Below are 21,085 nucleotides of genomic sequence, written 5' to 3'. Positions count from 1 at the left end.
TTTTATTTGTTTGAACTGTAACTGTCTTTAGGGGCTTATCTGTTAGTTTGACAAATTTATTTTTATTTTTTCTAGGTGCACTCCATTTATGATGTTACTACTAAACTTATTTTCATTTTCACCTTTAAGAATTATTTCTGTTAAATGGATTCCATCTTGATTTGTTCTGTTTCCTTCTTACAACCACAGCAGCATGAGAGGAATGACAGAGATGTCATGTTCCTTCCAGTGATAGCAAAGGACTGAACAAGTCTGACCTAGTGCTAAGATATTATATGATAGAGTATCATTTATTATTGCTTATAGGATTAATATGATATTTTAAGAATTAAAATATTTTAAAATATAATTCTTGATACGTCAATCTGTTTTTCTTAAATACAGCATTTATATTGTAATCAAAGTTAATTCTGAATTATAGTAAAAATACCAAGTAGTATTAATAGATTGATACATGAATCGGAACAAATGAATATAGACCAGCGTAAGAATAGATATAACAGAAAAGTGAACGTGGGTTTCTATCTTCAGACCTCTTGCAAACCATTGAAGAGGGCTTATTTATTAAGTTCTTTGTTTTAAGTTTTAGACGATGAAAGTATTTGGAAGGTTTTGAGGTTTGTTGACAGAGTTTGTTCTTGATAGGCTCACAATTCACATGGACGAAGAACTGCGTGCTCTGGCTTTCAACACTCTACAAGCGCTGGTGCTTGACTTTCCAGATTGGCGGGAGGATGTTCTTTCAGGATTTGTTTACTTTGTTGTTCGTGAAGTGACTGATGTCCATCCCACACTTCTTGATAATGCCGTAAAGATGTTGGTACAATTAATAAATCAGTGGAAACAAGCAACCCAAATGCATAACAAAAACCAGGACTCACAGGTACCATATTCTTTTGAATTGTCTCTTTGGATGTGGTCAGTTGTAAAAGACCAACAATGTTCATATATCAAACACTAAAAATTTTATTCATTTCATTCACTTTCAAAGTGCTTGTTCATAATCCCTTAAACTGAGTTTTCTTATAGTTCATATATTAAATACATAGTCTTTGTGACCAACCTTTCAACCTCCTTCCTTTTTTAACAATGAGTTTTGAATGAATGTAGATGTTAGATGCAGTTCTAGCTCACATTTAGGTTGTTTCTGATAAAACTGGTGTAATAAAATCCTTTGGCAGTCTTTTATTTGAGTTACTTGATTGTTTTATTCTTAGTACCAGTCCCTGTTTTTTATTGATAATATATATGCTTCTTAGCCATTAAAGGTGCTCAAACTATTGATTTATGAAAACGTGTAAATCTTAGAACCTTGGAATTTGAGAGCTGGATCGTAAGCAACTCAGCTTCTCAGCCGTTAATGAGCATCCAATCACCAGGATTGGATCTATTGGAGAATCTATTTCTAACAAGTTCCTAGGTGGTGCCACCTGGTGGTGCCTGCTGGTCCTCACTTTGAATATCAAGGGTACAATCCGTCCCCTCATAGTCCACATACAAACCTTAGACCAAGAGTGACTAATAGTGTCAACTCCACAGTTACAAAGTAGCCAGTGAGTGGTAGAAGTTAGGTACAGAATTCATATCTAGACTGCCAGCTGAATGCTCTTTTTCACTAGATACACTACTGCATTTTTATAAATTAACTCTTAATTAAATTGCTTGAGCTGAGGCAGACCTGTAGCGTAATTTCTTTTTTCTTTCTTTTTTTTTTTTTTTGTGTGTCTTTCCGAAGCTGGAAACAGGGAGAGACAGTCAGACAGACTCCCGCATGCGCCCGACCGGGATCCACCCGGCACGCCTACCAGGGGCGATGCTCTGCCCCTCCGGGGCGTCGCTCTGCCGCAACCAGAGCCACTCTAGCAGCGCCTGGGGCAGAGGCCAAGGAGCCATCCCCAGCGCCCGGGCCATCTTTGCTCCAATGGAGCCTTGGCTGCGGGAGGGGAAGAGAGAGACAGAGAGGAAGGAGGGGGGGTGGAGAAGCAAATGGGCGCCTCTCCTATGTGCCCTGGCCAGGAATCGAACCAGGGTCCCCCGCATGCCAGGCCGACTCTCTACCGCTGAGCCAACTGGCCAGGGCCCTGTAGCGTAATTTCTATGATTTACTTTATTCTTGTTTTACTAGAATGCCTATCTATACATTTAAAACTTTTATTTTTAACTTGTTTATTTTTCAAGCATGGTGTAGCTAATGGAGTTTCTCATCCTCCTCCTCTGGAAAGGAGCCCGTATTCCAATGTATTCCATGTGGTCGAAGGGTTTGCTCTTGTCATTCTCTGTAGCAGTCGACCTGCCACTAGGAGATTAGCCGTCAGTGTCCTTAGAGAAATACGGGCTTTATTTGCACTTTTGGAAATACCTAAGGTAAGAGTTCAATATTTCATTTACTTACACAATGAAAATACTAAAAAACTATCCTTTTGTCCATCTTTATTACATTTCTGTTACTACCAGGCATGCATATATAACTTACTTTATAACAAAGTCTTTCTGACATGGTCTGCACTGACCCACCTGCCCTCAATTCCATTTATAACCAGTAGTGCTAAAGTGACCTTTTAATGGTTATGTAGATGTGGCTACTTTTCTTAAACATTCTTAAATGTTTTAGACATATGATATCTTTTTTGTAGGGTGATGATGAATTAGCCATAGATGTGATGGACAGGCTAAGCCCATCCATTCTTGAGAGCTTCATCCATCTCACAGGGGCCGATCAGGTAAATGTCACGATTTCTGTAACTGTGATGTAATGCAATGCGATGATTGTAATGACTGAATGCTGTTCAGTCTTCTTTTAGAAGTTAATCATATACATGCATGAATTTCCTTTAAAAATGTTATATATTAGAAAGTATTTTTGAGAACTGTACTTTAAAAATTAAAAATTCTTTTAAAAAGTGTCTCTGGTTTATTTTTATGGTTAGTATATGTTCCCATAGCAATAAAAATATTTTATCTTTATAAAATTTCAGTCTTTTGGATCTAAGACATTTCCCTTAAATCTAACATTATCACTGACTTTTTTTTTTTTTTTTTTTTTTGCTACTTACTATGGCATATAATATTTTTGACATATATATTGGTTAAAATACCATGGAAAAATGTGTTGAATTATAGAGCAAAAATTGTACTCTTCCTTCACAAAGTGAATTTATTTATTTTGCCACATAAATTTAAATGCAATGGAGCAAATATGTAGTATTTTATGCTATAGTCATAAGGTCATTCTACTCATTAAAATGAAGAAAAACACTATTTTTTATTATTCAGAGAGCATATGCGAACTTGCTTAGTTGGATTTGAATCAAAAAAGAAATTATATATCAAGATTGATGTATGAGTAACCTTCAAACTTTAGTACTTGAAATATTTTTTCTCTTCCTGTTTTGGGGTCCAAGGAGAAGAGGTTTCTGTGCATTCCGCATATTACTTGGCTCTTACAACTCAGGAATTATGTGTAACCCTGAGACATAATAAGAAAACCATATAAACCTAAGAGGTGATTATTAATCTATACAATTTACAGAATTCTGTTTTAGATGATTAACCAACAAAAAGCATAATGGATGGCACTCTTATAGTGCCTAAAGCAGCGTGGCTCTTGTGAAGAATCAAGTGAATTGAGTCTGTTAGCTTAGGGCTCCATTTTTTGTTGTTTGTTTTTATGTTTGAATGGAATAATTTGCTCTGAAGGTAAATCTTTCTCTTCAGTATAAGAGCTCAGAACATCATTGAGCAAATATTTACAAAAATGTACCTCTGGAGAGGAGCCCATGTTCTAGTCTGTCCCACTTATGCACATATAGGGCACATCAGGTTGAAAGTTAATGCGTCATTTTTGAGTTCTCTAACTGCTTTAGTACTCCCAGAAAAATTGCATTTTTATGTATGAATTATGTAAGTAGTGGTTCTTAACCTTTTTGGTTTATAGATCCTTTTGAGGCTAATGAAAGCTATGGAATCTCTCTCCAGAAAAACACATGCATGTGCATGCCCAAAAACCTTAAATGCAGTTTCAGGAATTCCCTACTCTCTTATGCCCACCTTGGACCTTATATCCTGCTCTAGAACCTCTGTTCTTGAAACTACCAGCAGGCCACTTACAGTTTAAATCAGCTCATATGGCAGAACTTTAAAAGTCATGAAGCATGCAGTAATCAATTTCTTTTCTCTACATAGACTACTTTGCTGTATTGCCCTAGCTCGATAGATTTACAAACATTAGCAGAATGGAATTCTTCTCCTATTAGTCACCAGTTTGATGTGATTAGTCCATCACATATATGGATATTTGCACATGTGACCCAAGGCCAAGACCCATGGATTATAAGTCTGTCCAGTTTTTTAAAGCAAGAAAACCTTCCAAAACACTGCTCTACAGCTGTGAGCTATGCTTGGATGTTTGCATATACAAGACTTCAGCTGTTGTCCCCACAAGTTGATATAAAGTAAGTTGTTTTCCTAATATAAATGTAAAAATATGTAGACTATCAGTTTTCATTGTGTGTGTTTTTGAAAGTTATATGAATTAGAAAATGCATAAATAGCTTACTATGATGTATGGCTATACAGTCTCATAATCCCATTATACTTTTTATGTAATTTAGTCTCACCGATTGTAATGGTCAGCTCACTTAATTACACAATGCTTGGTACCTAATATGTGTTCAGTGAAACTCTGTTGAATGAATTAATAAGAAAAGAATCAGAAGATGAGTATGGATGTGGATGATGATAACTTTGTAGACAGAGAGTGAGAAGTAAAGAGACACCAACCTTAGTGACCTTATTTTTCCTGATGGCATTATATGGAAGGCCATCTGTTTATAGGGATTAGTGACATATGGAATTGGGTTATAGTTTTGAGGATAATAGTAAAGATTTGGAGTAACTGATAAGGCGATGGAGTATTGACCACTGTCATTATAATTTGCAGTTATTTCTTCTTGCTTTTAAATATAGGAGAATATTTTTGAACCCAAGTTTGAATTTCTGATTTCGCCTTATCCACTATGTCATCGGTCAGATTGCATGGGATGTGTCCTCTCGTTATATAACTTGCCTACATAACCCAGCACCTGGATAAACTTAACACCTTAGGCTCACATTAATATCTGTACTTTTTTTTTCCTTTCTTTTTCATCGATAGTATTCATGTACTTTTAGGTTGTAACCAAAACAAACCTCTCAAAGTTCACTAAGTTTAGTCTACAGTTTCCATTCTATGAGTTTTTGTTCAAATGAACCTAGATTGTCTTTTGTCTTCTTCATGTCCTAATATAATAATTAATAAATAATAATAAAAGTATAAACTGTGTTTTGCATACTCACAACTGTTAACCTGCTTTTGTCCCACCCTGTATATGTTTTTGGTATTTCTGTTTATATTTGCTAATTATGTATGTATGTAGAGTCTCAGATATTTTGTACTGGAGTTGTTTGTTGTTTTTTTTTTTTAATGAAGATTGACACTTTTCACTTTGCATAGCATTTATGACCTTATCTTATTTAAATCGCCCCTAATTACCATATTTTAAATTATTACTTTCTCCTACCACCACTTCCTATTTTTCTTCTTGAAACTTAACACCATTCAACACTGTTTTGTTTCTTTATTGTATATCTCCCTCAGCAAACATGATGGTGATGGTTTTTTACAGGTTTTGAGGGAGGGAGCATAGTTTTTTGTTTTGTTTTTATTTTTGTTTTTTTTGCTGCTGTCACAAGTGTTCTGAACATTTTCTAACATACCAAGACACTGTTGGTGAATTAATGAAGTTGTACATGTGCATTACTTAACATATTATACATCTGTTTAAGGCAAGGACTATCGATTAGTATTTTTCCTGTTTTTATTTTGCTCTTAGTCCTTAATTCCAATAGAATTTGGTGTTGGAATTGTTCCCAAATGTTTTGTTGGTCTTACCTTTAAAGACAAAAATTTGGCAGCAGCTTTAAAAATGTGGGTATTCTTTTGACTTTGCAATTTCATTTTCAGGAATTTACCCTAGAAGATAATTCAGTTTTTATTCTAATTATACATATATTCAAATGTATAGTATTACGTTTAATAGGGGGAAATTGTTTTTAGTTAAGATATCCAACAATGAAAGTGAGGCTCCTTAATCAGGATAATCTGTATAATGATATAGCATTCAGCCATCACAAATGATGTCATGGAAGTCTATTAGTTACATGGAAGATGGTTAAAATATGTTAAGTATAAAAAGCAGCTATAAAACAAAATTATAATTTTTTTATAAGTTAAAAGATATACTCATGCATTTGTTTACATGTATATGAATTAAACGTGTAGAAAAGTACATGGTATGGCAGTAAAGGTGATTTTCATTTTTTTCCCTTACTTTGAGCATGTATAATAAGTTATAAAATGTGACCCAATAGAAGTATTAACTTTGGTTATAGGAATAATAGAATATGTTTAAATTATGCTATAATATATTTTAATTTTCAGTCATATATTGATATTTTGCTTATTGATGTCTTATGTTATTCCACAAAGATAGTAATGAAAACTTTATATTAATCATCTCCCTACAATTGATAAAAATGTAGCATTAGTTTGTAAACATTTTTTGAAAGTATGTTGTATTATTTGTACTACCTGTTCTTGTTCCTCAGTAGCCCCATCAATGCTAAGAAAGTCAGTACCACCAGCAGCAGTGACTCATACATCGGCCTGTGGAGAAACTACCTGCTCCTGTGCTGCAGTGCGGCCACGTCCACATCTTCGCCTTCGGCAGGGTCTGTGCGCTGCTCTCCTCCTGAGACGCTGGCGTCCACGCCTGACAGCGGCTATAGCATTGATTCTAGAGTAAGTTTTTCACGTCTGCCATTGTGCTGAAATGGTGCCAGAATTTTTTCCTTAGGACAGCAAGGCAGTTGTTTGAAAAGCACATTCATTACTTGCACTATAATGAGAAAAAAACAGTTCAAGAAATCCCATTACTGTTTTTACGGAATCCTAATTGGAATCAATTATATCTATCTATCTATATATATATATAATATATATATATTATATAAATATATAGTTTTTCTTCAGGGAAAAGGGTCATGCTCATTAAATTCATCAGAATGAATATTTTTAAAGTAGTTTTCATTCCTCTTTTCCCTTACTCTATTTCAGGGGTCCCCAAACTTTTTACACAGGGGGCCAGTTCACTGTCCCTCAGACCGTTGGAGGGCCGGACTATAAAAAAAACTATGAACAAATCCCTATGCACACTGCACATATCTTATTTTAAAGTAAAAAAATAAAACGGGAACAAATACAATATTTAAAATAAAAAACAAGTAAATTTAAATCAAGAAACTGACCAGTATTTCAATGGGAACTATGGGCCTGCTTTTGGCTAATGAGATGGTCAATGTGCTCCTTTCATTGTCCACCAATGAAAGAGGTACCCCTTCCGGAAGTGCAGCGGGGGCCGGATAAATGGCCTCAGGGGGGGCCGCATGTGGCCCGCGGGCCGTAGTTTGGGGACCCCTGCTCTATTTCCTATAGTTCTTGTACTTCTCAGTATCAAAAAGGAATGATTTAAATAATTAAATATTTTTTCAGAACCCTACTGAATTATGTAGTGGTACCAATGATACTTGATAAGAATTGTTATGTAGTCTTTGCGATGTGACAGATTATGACTTGACTGAAGGAAACAGAAAACAGCACCTGGGTGTCTCACTTGGACACTGATGGCTCTTTTGGAAGTAATTTTGTTCTATTTATTTTTGTGGATCAAAGACATAGATAGACCAACTGATGGTAAGAGTCAACCTATTATATGATGGTGGTATCTGCGAGAAATTGAGAGACACCCGAAGCCCAGTTCTATTAATGTACTTGCAGTGAACCACGGGATAAGATACTTTATATTTAACCATTTTAGATTATGTACCCCATGAGTGAATTTTAAAGCACCATTCACTCTAAAATTTCATCTATCCATGCCCTTGACCAAATGGTGTTGAAATGTTAAATTATTTAGTTGGATGTACTATCATTAGTAGGTGCTATAAATATATACATCTTTTTTCCAGATTATTGGAATCCCATCCCCTTCGTCCTTGTTTAAGCACATAGTTCCAATGATGCGCTCTGAGAGCATGGACATCACAGAGTCCCTTGTTCTGGGGCTGGGCAGGACCAACCCAGGAGCTTTTAGGTAATTATCTTTACAGGTTTTCTCTAGGCGCTAAAGAAGTCAATATGGCTACTGGGAGAGAAGGTGTGGTAGAGCACTTAACAGGACAGTTAACTTATCAGTCCTTTTACTCGTTAACTAGCCGTGAAACCTATAACAGGACATTTAATTTAGTTGAGCCTTTACTTGCCCTTTTGATTGAGGAAATAGAATTTGCCCTGGTTTTTTCACAGAATGATTATGAAAATCAGATTATATACTATGTATAAATATGTTCTAGAAATAAAATGCTGTGTAAACCTCAAATACTTCTACCCAATTTATTTACACAGTGAGGCTACTAACTTTTCCCCTATTGCTTAAAGAGTTAGACTGTTTTTAAAAGAAATATTTATGTACATATTTTATATCATTTTTGATGTTTTTGATATGAATGAAGCAAATCCTTCATTTTTGTGTGAGGTTTGGCTCTGTTATTGCCTGCTGGGCCCTGAATTTATTATTGTGAGATTTACCTTTAGTGATATAAAGTGTTTTTTGATGTTTTATCTCCAAGATGACATGCACAATAGAGAACAAATTGTAATACGTCTGTAGGTATGGGAATAGCATTCATTAAAAATGAATTTTTGGAAGATTAATTTATGACAATTAGATGCACTATTGTGCTAATAGCAAAAAATGAGGTTCAGAAATGATCTGAACTTCTTATGAAACAAAATCCCATAAATAGAAATAATTCTGAGGCAAATACTTTAATTGTCTGTGGAGTTATCTATAGATAATAAAATTGTGGATGGATTTTATTTTCTTCTGCTATTTATACTTGTCCAATCTTTTATAATAAACACATTTTCCATTTAAAATCAGAATATAAGCAAAGATAAAATTATCATGTTCATGAAGTTAGTATCATTTGACCCATTAACTCCACTTGTAAGAATTAATCCTAAGGAAATATCATATGTAATATTTATTTATATTATAAAAATAATTAGAAATAAAGACAAAGATTAATGTACAAAGATGTTTATGGAGGCAATGTTTATAATAAAAATTATGTAAAAGTTAACAACTCAGTAATAAATGAAAATGTTTAGGAAAATTATGGTATTCCACCACATAGTAAAATACTCTGAATTAATTGCATATAAAAGTCATTATGATAGTTTTAAGTGAAGAAAAAAAAGGATATCTTATATATGATAGGGTTTCAACTATGTAAAATGTGGGTTGCAAAATGATTAAACAAAAATCGTTTTATTATTTATTTTGACAGAGACAGAGAGAATCAGAGAGAGGGACAGATATGGACACACAGACAGGATGGGTCAATTCTTTGTTGTAGCACCTTAATTGTTTATTAATTGCTTTCTCATATGTTCCTTGACTGGGAGGCTACAGCAAAGTGAGTGACCTGTTGCTCAAGCCAATGACCTTAGGCTCAAGCCAGCAACCTTGGGTTTTAAGCCAATGACCTTTGGGCTCGAGCCAGCAACCATGGGGTCATGTCTGTGATCCCAAGCTCAAGCCGAATGAGCCCACACTTCACTTGGCAACTTTGGGGTTACAAATCTGTGTCCTTCGTGTCCTAGTCCGACATTCTGTCCACTGTGCCAATGCCTGGTCAGGTGAACAAAAATCTTTTTTAATTTATTTTATTTTATTTATTTTGTGACAGAGACAGAGAAAGTCAGAGAGAGGGACAGACAGGAAGGGAGAGAGATGAGAAGCATCAATTCCTCGTTGCAGCACCTTAGTTGTTCATTGATTGCCTTCTCATAAGTGCCTTGACTGGGGGGCTACAGAAGACTGAGTGAGCCAGCGACTTTGGGCTCAAGCTGGTGACTTCAGGGTCTTGAACGTGGGTCCTCTGCATCCCAGTCCGGCGCCCCATCCAGTGCGCCACTGCTGAGTCAGGCCGAACAAAAATCTTAATAGTAGTTATTTCTACAAATTAGAATATGTGACATATCATTTTATTCAGCTTTCCAAATGTCCTACATTTTGCAGATTTTGTTTTGTAACCAAAAGAAAACAATAAAAATTTTGTTTTAAATAGTACTATTAGGGTTAATGCTTGTCTGTTTACTTAATATATTAATATTTACATATTTGCACATGTCAGATTATATTTGTTCAGCTATTAATTTAAAGAATGTTTATCATTTTTTTCTAGGGAACTAATAGAGGAATTGCATCCCATAATTAAAGAAGCACTCGAAAGAAGGCCAGAGGTAAACTGTGTGTAGTTTTCTATTAAATAATTATTTGGCAAACATTTGTTTTCTATATTTTACACATTATATTAAAAGTTAAAAAATTTATAAATTGAGAAGCAAATGAGTAAAAGATTGTCTGGTAAGTTTTCAACATTTAAAAAAATACACAGAACCCTTTCTTTTATCACAGGAGATCTTATGCAGAAACTCATAGAAAATGGATGTTAAATTGCTCTAACTGAAGTGAGGACAGTTGGGGTTTAGATCAGGGTGAGCAAACCTTTCTTATAAAGGAAATATTTTCAGTGTTGCAGTTTTGCTGCACAGACTACTAAACATGTGGGTGTGGCCATATTCCAATAAAACTTTATTTACAGTAACAGCCAGCAACAGGCCAGATTTGGCCTGAGTGCCTTATGCAGCCAATCCCTGATTTAGATTTCCAAAGTTAAAGACACATGTCAGGTTCAAGCAACTTTTGGAAACCACAGGTCTAGTGGACAGGTAGGTGAACCATATTATAACAATATCACACACTGGAGTAAAGTCACAGAGAAGGGGCTGTATGAGCTAGAGAGGAGGAAGCCTTCGGCCCTGCCTGTGGAGGAGGAGAAGGCATTACTGATGAAGTACTGATACTTGGAGTGAATTTTGAAGCATGTTCCCCAGTGGATAAGCCAGGGAAAGACATGCTAAGCAGAGGAACAACATTTGCAAACTTTATGAAAGAATCTGGGCATTGCAGATTCTTTTATGTGATTATACAAGGGGAAAGCGATTGATTATGCTGGAAATCAAGATAGGCACTCGTGAAAGACACCTGGTTCCAGCTTTATCCAGTATAGACCAGTGGCCCCTGCATGACACTGGCATCTGAGAGCCTGCTAAAAGTTACAGGTTCCTGGGCCTGTTGAGGGAAACTATCTTGGGTGGAGCCCAGAAACTTTTCTTCTAAGCATCTTAGTTGAGTCTGGTATAGAACACTAAGAATCACCGCCGTTAGCATTGGAGAGCCCCTGAGAGGTGTAAACAACAGAGGAAGAGGGTGACAATAGCTACCTTTAGAGACTTGAAAACAGCATCTATAGTTCTTCACTCCATTTAATTCAGCCCTGTAGGGTAGTGATAGTATCCCCATTTTATAATTATTAAGATTTTTGTTTCAGAATGATAATGTTGATTATACTATAGGATGATTTATTAGAAGGAAGTAAAATCAGAAACAAAATTAAGTAGCAGTATTTATATTTTATTTCAGGGAAAAAAGTAACCATAGCAAGTGGATGGATATGTACAGTGATGTGCCTTGAATGTAAGATATATTTTGAGAGCTTTAGATTCACAATCTCTGTTGAGACAAAATTAAAAAAAACAGTCAACTGAAACTTTGCAGAAATCTTCAAAGACTGTTAAGAAACCATCCTGATCAGTATGAGATGCTATAAACTTCATAGAGAGCTAAACATATTTTTTTACTTGTTTTGAATATTTATTCTGAAAGGCAAAAAACTAGTTTGTAGGCACAGAAGTAGAAGATTAATAAATATCTTTAATTGCTATATCATGAAAATTACATCATAACTAAAATAATCTCTAGAAGAAAGTGATATAAATCTATCTTACTACTTTACGTATCTATTCTTGTTAGAAGCAGAGTCAAGTTGAGATTTTGCATCTATGATTCTAGGCATTAATACTTCAACCCCAGTTAAACAGAACATTTATTCATACCATAATGATCAAAGAAAAATTTTTGTTATTCTTTGTACAATATTTATTTTTGTGTGTCAAAGTTCATTGTTAAGTGGAAGACTTGGCATGAGCAAAATCTATGGGGTCTCCTCTGTTCCTTCTTTGAGATTTGCCTTGCCTTTTGCCCTATTTTTGGGAGTATCTTAGGGATATTTTGTCAAAGTGAATAGTTTTACTAAATGCTTTCTTCTAAAGTTGTCAGATTAGCAAATCACCCAAAAGTAATGGTAGAGTTATATTTTCTTTCCATACAAGAGGTATCACCATGGAAAATGTCATGTGATTTTATTTGGCTTATTAATTTCAGACCATCCACACATATCTCTTTGATGCAGTAGCTTCCAGAGTGCTTGAAATCTGTATTGCACAGCCAGAATAATTTCAGTAAGCCCCAAAGCTCGAAGACATTCACAGTCTTCTATCCAAGTTACACCAACAAGTTTTTGATCAACTTCCCTGAAGGAATTTTAATTAATATCTTCCTATCTTTGGAATAGAATATGAAACGGCGCAGGCGTCGAGACATTTTACGAGTACAGCTGGTACGAATATTTGAACTGCTGGCAGATGCTGGTGTCATTAGTCACAGGTCGGTACTGGATTTTGATCTTTAAAACTATGAAATGATTAAGGAACATATTTTTTCTCATGAAATATATAAAAACAGAAATGCACCTTTGCAACCAAAAGACCTGTCTGCAACACTTGTAAACATTATTTACCAAAGTTCAAGCTGCATCCAAGATATTAACTACTGGCTTAAAAATGTATTTGAAATGCTACCACAAGTATTAATTTGCTTCAGGCAAAAGTTAATATAATATTTCTATGATCTTGATATTTACTGAGGTCTAGTGATTTAGGCAAGGGGCCTCTTTTTGTTACTGATTTAACTATTTCTACCTCATTTTTAAGATCTATTTCTCCTAGATTTGTAAAAATCACATATCTAAAGGTGCAAGAAAATAAAGTTTGCAAATTTATTCCATTCAACTGTTAATCTATCCTATTGGGGAAATAAGTGAAATCCACAAACATATTTTAGAACCTCTCACATGTGAAAACATAGAACCTGGGGTTATTGCTAGAGTACAGGCATCTTGACACTCAGACCAACCCCGTGAGGAGAAGTTTGTCAGCTTTGTGTGAGAAATAACTATTTCCTTAGAAGGGAATGGTGTTGCCTTATCATCAAAAGAAAAAGGAATGGATCTGACATTTCCCAAAAAGGTAACTGAAAAGAGATTTGAAGGGAAAAAAATGTTAATGATAAAAATGTGCAGTATTTAGCATTTGTCCTGATTATTTCTTAGGATGCTTTTGACAAGTGCTTTTAAAATAGAACTTTAATCAAAGAGAATGTAAACATTGCTTTACCATTCTTTTTTAGCAAATGAAAAGCAAATGGAAAGGAAGAAAAAGAAACATTCTTTTTTTCTGCCCCATACAAAAATAAAACAGTTCATGTTAGAAGAATTAAATTTGAAACTTGTTGGGCTAGATGCAAAAAATTAACCTAATACACATTTGAATCTTCTTTTCTTCTTCAGTTGCTTTTAATGTGATGTCAATGAATGAAGAATCTTTGATATTGTTTTGGGAACTACAAGATGTTGTTTTACTTAAAATGTAACTGCAAAAGCTGTGCTCAGTATTGAGCACTAATGGTTTGAACACAGTTTTGTGTTTTGTTTTGTTTTGAAGAGAAATGAATATAAAGCTGTTGCTATTACTGACTTTTTATTTCCTTGGTTAAGTAAAAATGATGAATTGTGAATGCCAAAAAGGCAGGGATATTTGTTTTGTTGACCCAATTGATCCTGTGTACATTATAGCTACTGAATGAATATTTCTTAAATGAATCAGTGTTTTTATTCTGGGCCAGGTTGCAATTTACTAAATTAGTTTTTTATTCACTTATAATTCATGACCTAGAGTTTAAAAATACTCATTGAAGTAATAAATGAAAATTTATTTTCATCATAAATTCATTCACTATACAGGAAGGGAAAAAGTAGGTTTACACTTGTATGTGAAACAGAGTTTTACCCTTGTCTTATTTATTTATTTTTTTTTGTATTTTTCTGAAGCTGGAAACGGGGAGAGACAGTCAGACAGACTCCTGCATGCGCCCAACCGGGATCCACCTGGCACGCCCATCAGGGGCAACGCTCTGCCCCTCCGGGGCGTCGCTCTGCTGCGACCAGAGCCACTCTAGCGTCTGGGGCAGAGGCCAAGGAGCCATCCCCAGCGCCCAGGCCATCTTTGCTCCAATGGAGCCTTGGCTGCGGGAGGGGAAGAGAGAGACAGAGAGGAAGGGGGGGGGGGGTGGAGAAGCAAATGGGCGCTTCTCCTATGTGCCCTGGTCGGAAATCGAACCCGGGTCCCCCGCACACCAGGCCGACGCTCTACCGCTGAGCCAACCAGCCAGGGCCTTTGTCTTACTATTTTTTATTAATGTATTATTTTCCATACAAACATCTGTAAACCTACTTTTTTCCCAACCTGTACTGTGTTATTTATAAGAAGCTATTCACAACTAGTAAAAAAAAAATTAATTTTACTTTTAAAACATTTTAGAGGTACTTTCCAAGTATAACAGAGAAAAACTGACCAAAATAAATGTAAATGTAATAGCTAATCATTTATGTCGCACTTGTAGTTTACTGGGCCTTTTATATGTAGTAATTCAGTTATACTGTTAGTAACTTGCTCTGAGGTAGATACTAGTCACATGCTTAGGAATAATACTAGTCACATGGAGCAAGACTTCTAACTCAAACCAGATGCCCCTGCCACTCATTGACTGCAGGTACAGAGCCCATGCCTCAAAGGGACTCTTACTGTGAGACTCTTGAGGCAGCTTCTAGGTTTAGACAGAAGATTTCAGAGCCTTGAATTCTCTTTTATTTTTGTATCCCAAATAACACCTGTCCCCGAATCATGCTGAGAATAAGTGTGTACTTACTGGATATTTGACTAATTGTGCTAAAGGCATATGAATATGCACAGCAGCTATAAGAATGTATAGATCTAGTTTTTCCTCTTTCACCTTTGTAAATTGATCCTCTCTATCCCATATGTCACCTGATTTCCTTATTTTGAAAGCTATATATTTTGATAGAGAGGGGATAACAGCTTGCAGAATAGATGACTAAAATTAGATATGGAATTGAATTAGGAAGACATTTTATTTTTCCATAACGCTTGAGTTGTAGAGCCAACTACGAAGAACCATTAACTTTTAATTTAAGTAAGCCAAGTGTATATTCATTTAATTTGTATATATTGAGTCACATGCTGCCATGGCCATGCAAAGTTCTGACTGATTACTAGGAATTAGTTTTGATTTAAATTTATAGTTTAAAACCACATTTGCTTTATCATTTATTTTCTTCAATATTTTCAGTGCAAGTGGCGGCCTTGATAATGAAACACATTTCCTCAACAACACTTTATTGGAATATGTAGATTTAACTAGACAACTCCTGGAAGCAGAAAATGAAAAGGACTCTGACACACTGAAGGACATACGATGCCATTTTAGTGCCTTAGTGGCGAATATCATTCAGAATGTTCCAGGTATGATTTTTAGTGGCTTTTTTTTTGGTTAATTTATTTATTGACTTTAGAGAGAAGGGAGGTAAAGAGAGAGAGAAAGAAACATTGATTGTTCTATTTATTCATGCCTTCATTGGTTGACTCTTGTATGTGCACTTATTGGAGATTGAACCCGTGACCTTGGCATACTGCGACAATGCTCTAACCAACGAGCTACCTGGCCTGAGCTTTGATTTTTAGTTTCTTAAACCATTATTGAATATTAAGGGACCATCATATTTTTTCCCCCTGAGGTTCTGTAATCCAAGTTGATAAAACAAGTGTTGAACATACTGGGAATATGTGACAGCATTACATGGATGGCAGGAGTGTTTCACCTTTTTGAATTAGTGTCAGTGATTAGAAATCAAAAGCAACCCAGCATAGATTTTCAACGAATCAAGACAGTAATACAAAAATGTGAAGAAATCAGTAAAAGAAGCTCTTTGGATAAACTTGTTTTAGACAAAATGAGCAGAGACCGTAATCCCTAAATGATAATTGAGGGGAGAATTGATGAGATCCTCTTGAATAATGGAGAGGGTGTAGGCCATAGATGTCAAGTACGAGGACACAGTGTGTGCCTGTTACTGAGCACACACTCTATGCCAGGTACTGGGTTAGGCATGCAATTACATCTCAAAAAGTCAAATTCTTTGTAAGTAAAAAACCTAAAATGTGACTGCAGCCTTTGGCATACAGTGTAAATATATAAAAATATTTCTTTTTGTTTCTGGGGGAAAAAATTAAAGTTGTCACCTTAGAAAGTATGTGCAAACAGCTGACTTAAAGTAAGAGCACAGTTGTATTTTATAGAAAAGTCCTGTAAGCCTCTCTTGAGGTACATTATTTTCAAGTGCAGGAACCCTATTTTGAACTTCTGGGGAAAATGATGCTAGTTAGAGTAAAAGAGCAGGGAGTTTTTTCTTCTAAATTCTCTGATCTGAAGCTCACTTGTGTAAAGATATAATTTAGTCCATAACTAAACAGTTGTCTACAACTTCCACACTGTTTTCTTAAAATCCTGTCGAAGTTCTTCAACCAGGATTGATGCAGAGAACGTGTAGAATAGGATTTCAAAGTGGAAAGACTCCTTGGAGATCTTCAAAACCAATGTTTTCCAATTTCTCTCTTCTGGTGCCATCAGCAAGAGGCAATGGGATGGGTTTGGACTCTAGGCCTCAAACCTGGTCTCAAATGGACCAGCTCCCTTTTTGATTGTTTTGTGTATTAAGATGCCACATAAGAGGCCTGACCTATGGTGCGCGGTGGGTAGAGCGTCGACCTGGAACACTGAGGGCGCCAGTTCGAAACCCTGGGTTTGCCTGGTCAAGGCACATATGGGAGTTGGTGCTTCCTGCTCCTCCCTCCCCTTCTTTCTCTCTGTTTCTCTCTCTGTGCCTCTCCTCTCTAAAATGAATAAATTAATAAAAGTAATTTAAAAACAAAGATGCCTCATAAGAATCCTTTTATAAAGACAGCTGCACTGCTGAAAACATACAATTTAAAAATTTAAAAACATACAGTTTAAAAATAACATATCTAGTATTTAGTCCAAAGCCTTCTCTTACCAACTGACCAGGATCCAGAGGTATGCTCATGTTAGTGTCCTGGCCAAGCTACCTTGTAGCCAGCAAGCCCAGGGGAAACGGGGCGAACTCCCTGCTCTGCGCCAGCCCTAGAGAGCATTGTGATGTGATGAAATTCTGCTTCCCTGATGCTTTCTCTCACACAGTGTGCTGCATGGTGACCTAGAGACAGCCTTTGTTACTGTGATTGCATATACGTAAACGGTTTCTGTCACTGTGGAGGTTTTTGTTAAGTTAAAAGGAAAACGTTTTTACAATATTACATATTCAATAACAAACACGTTGAAATGCATGTTAAAGTAAAAAGACATGGAAATGAATTTTTCTCTATCTTTTTTTTACAGTGCACCAGAGAAGAAGTATTTTTCCTCAGCAGAGCCTTCGTCACAGTCTGTTTATGCTGTTCAGTCACTGGGCAGGTCCTTTTAGCATCATGTTTACTCCCTTGGACAGATACAGTGATAGAAATATGCAAATTAACAGACATCAGTACTGTGCACTGAAGGTATTTACTTAGAAATCTGATTGCTTTTTTCTTATGTTAAGAAATGTATTTAATTTTTTTGTGTCTCTCCATACCTAGTGCTGTAAAAAGGCTAGGGATTTCTTCCGAGTACCTGAAAGTATTAAAATATATAGATTGGCTGGCCGTTTTGAAACATTTTATACCATAAATTTATTTAAATATGTAAACTACAATGCAAAACAGTTTCAGCATCTACCCAAAATTTGAATGCCATTGTCTTAAAGAACTAAGAAGGGTTGCCTCAAGGAAATACCTTTTTTTAATCTACTTCAGTGCTTTCTCTTTTATTTCTTCCAGTACTGTTCAAACTCTATACCTAATTTAGTACCAATAATACTAAATACCTGTAACAAATTACTTAGTCTTAGAAGAAATTACTATTGTGCTTTTCTTTGTAAAGAAAAAAACTAATGATATTGTGGCTACATAAGCATGAGTAAAAATATCCTGCCTCTTCTTATTAAACAACCAACATTTAACCTCTTACATGTTTTAAGCGTAATTCTGCTATTATTGTTTGAAGGCTATGTCTGCTGTGCTATGTTGTGGCCCTGTTGCAGATAATGTAGGCCTTTCATCAGATGGCTATTTGTACAAATGGTTGGATAACATTTTGGACTCTCTGGACAAAAAGGTAATAATTGTTAATTCCCTTAAAATTTCACAGTTGTCATTGCATTATTTGGAATTATTGTATGGCTCACTGAAAACAAGCCCTTTTGTTTAAAAAAAAAAAAGATAGGTTAGAATTATATGCAGAAAACATTTAAGTAAAATTAAATTGGATGCCATATCTAAGAAATTTCTAGTTCTTATTTATTACATACTTATTTGTTCATTTTAATTTCCTTTTTATTATAACAGGGTTTATACAGTAGTATGTATATATCTTACAGTAGGGTCCTAAGTCTATAAATAAAATATTAATGTGGAATATATTGACATGTTATTTGCTATGTTTAATTTCTTGTTTTTGACCAGTCTGCAATTAATCGTTCTTTCTTGCCCTCTGGACTCTGCTTTGTACTCTCATAGTACACGTGCACAAATGTCACAATTTACAATAGAACATACATGTTTTTCCCTTAGAATAATTTTTCTATCGAGTTATCAAAACAAGAAAAAACTTGATAAAAATACCTGGAGAGGTTAGTAGCTCACTTTTCAGAAAGCACCTGGTCACTGTTCATATTCATCCACTGCCTTTGGGGCTCGCTGAGGGGAGACTCGCCCTGCTGGGAGTCTCGTGGAAAATCTGGGGACCAAGTTTAACTTATCCAGGTCTTTTTTGTTTGTTTGTTTGTTTTTACTAGTTGAATAAAATAAGGACTTGAATGAAAGGAGACTGAGAGTTGTGATTAAATGAATAAATATATGTACATTTTAGTAAAATGTAGAAAAGCCGACAATTGAATAACATACAGTGCTCTATCCTGGGTGATTCTGTGGCCTTTTCTTAGGTTCATCAGTTGGGCTGTGAAGCAGTCACATTACTGCTGGAGCTGAACCCGGATCAGAGCAACCTGATGTACTGGGCGGTGGATCGCTGCTACACGGGTTCGAGGAGGGTGGCTGCGGGCTGCTTCAAAGCCATAGCCAATGTATTCCAGAACAGGTACTCCAGAGGCTCTTCTTCCCGTTTTAGTCAGTTTTTCTTAAGAAAATAGTTCTATTTGAATTCAGAAATACCAAGAAGCACATCGTTTTGTAACCTCTAAGAAAATTTTACCAAAATAAGGATGATAACCATCATGTGTTTGTTGTACCTTTAGCCTTTAAAAAACCACCCAGTTACCTCATGGGGTTATTAATTGCTACATGCTTGCAGACTTGGCCTTTGTGTGTAAAAGTCTCTGAATGTTATTTACCTGACACGTAAAATTTGTCCCTAGGGATTATCAGTGTGACACGGTGATGCTCCTGAATCTGATACTGTTCAAAGCAGCTGATTCTTCTCGAAGTATCTATGAAGTTGCTATGCAACTTTTACAGGTTTGTAATCAAATGTTAATTAGAATGGTTTTACTCAGGACTTACTGAAGCATGAGGCATGGTATCAATTCCTGATGATCATTTGAAATAGAAAACAAAGATTATATATATATTACCCACACACACACACACCTGTGTGTCCATGTGTGCACACGTGCCTGCATGCCAGTACTTAAAAAAATTGAGTGGTTAGGTCCTGTGTTTGTGTGTAACTATTTCTGTTCAGATAAGAATGTGAGTTGAATTATTTTTTGAAAACCGACTGAAAAGTAATTAGCTCCTTTATGATAACCATATATAATTTTCCTTTATTAAGATGAGAAATACAACCTAGGAAATTAACTTGCCAAGCTATATCATTATTATACAGTGCTTAACTAATGGATAATAGACTGAGGTTTTTTACTCTTAATCAAGGGTTCAGAATGGGATTCAAGTAGATATAGATTTTTCCAATGCGTTTTAAGTGATACTGAGGCTAGTAAGGACCCTCTTAGGAATTATACCCTAATATCTTTATAAATTAAGAACGTTAAAGGGGGCTGGGTGAAAAAGGTGAAGGGATTAAGAAGTACTAATTAGTAGCTACAAAATAGTCATTAGGATGTAAAATACAGCATAGGGAATATAATCAATAATATTATAATAATTATATTACAATCTGTGTGGTGCCAGGAGGCTACTTGAAATATCAGGGGGACCATTTTATATAGTACGTGATTAATTAACCGCTATGCTATACACCAGAAATTAAGAAAAAATAATGTTGAATATAAACTGTAATTGAAAAATAAAATTTTAAAAATATTCAATAGTGTAACTCTTTACACAGTGTTAAGTCAAAAAAAATTTTTGTTTATATTCCATACTTAATGTGGGATTAACCAAGATATGTTTGAAGATTTTTTTTTACTTGCACATGTTTTATAGTACAGTAGTCATTTTTAAACTGTTAATTGGTAAATCTTTTTCAAATAATTGTATATTAAGATGTTGAAGTTATTTTCAGACGCTGCTACTAACCCAAACTGCCATTAAACACAAAGAATGTAGTAATGCCTTGTAAATAGTTACAGATCTTTTGCAAACATTTCTTGGAATTTGAAATTAATGTGAAATATTCTGCAATATATGTATATAACTATAATTTTTAACTGGAATATTTTTCAGAAGATTTTAATTTTTTAATAATATCTGATGTTTAGAGGAGCCATAAAACCTTAAATTGATGGAATT

General features: G+C 35.3%; 1 protein-coding gene across 6 annotated transcripts in view; it reads left to right on the top strand.

Annotated features, from left to right (window-relative positions):
* The window catches only part of FRYL (FRY like transcription coactivator), a 290,359-nt gene that overhangs the window by 196,107 nt on the left and 73,167 nt on the right, over positions 1–21,085 (top strand). For all 6 annotated transcript variants that reach the window (XR_010751659.1, XM_066386291.1, XM_066386290.1 and 3 more), the window contains 13 exons: positions 646–883; positions 2,179–2,364; positions 2,634–2,720; positions 4,183–4,451; positions 6,646–6,838; positions 8,065–8,189; positions 10,348–10,405; positions 12,640–12,731; positions 15,552–15,724; positions 17,676–17,836; positions 18,381–18,491; positions 19,318–19,472; positions 19,750–19,849. Coding sequence is in view for 5 of the 6 variants with exons in the window: in XM_066386291.1 (XP_066242388.1) it covers positions 646–883; positions 2,179–2,364; positions 2,634–2,720; positions 4,183–4,451; positions 6,646–6,838; positions 8,065–8,189; positions 10,348–10,405; positions 12,640–12,731; positions 15,552–15,724; positions 17,676–17,836; positions 18,381–18,491; positions 19,318–19,472; positions 19,750–19,849 (1,948 nt within the window). In the remaining variant the exon portion in view is untranslated. The remainder of the gene's footprint in view (positions 1–645; positions 884–2,178; positions 2,365–2,633; positions 2,721–4,182; positions 4,452–6,645; positions 6,839–8,064; positions 8,190–10,347; positions 10,406–12,639; positions 12,732–15,551; positions 15,725–17,675; positions 17,837–18,380; positions 18,492–19,317; positions 19,473–19,749; positions 19,850–21,085) is intronic.

Source organism: Saccopteryx leptura, chromosome 5 (assembly GCF_036850995.1).
Source record: "Saccopteryx leptura isolate mSacLep1 chromosome 5, mSacLep1_pri_phased_curated, whole genome shotgun sequence".
In the NCBI taxonomy this organism is placed as follows: Eukaryota; Metazoa; Chordata; class Mammalia; order Chiroptera; family Emballonuridae; genus Saccopteryx; species Saccopteryx leptura.
Note: the sequence above shows the minus strand (reverse complement) of the source record. Positions and strands in the feature narration are given on the sequence as shown.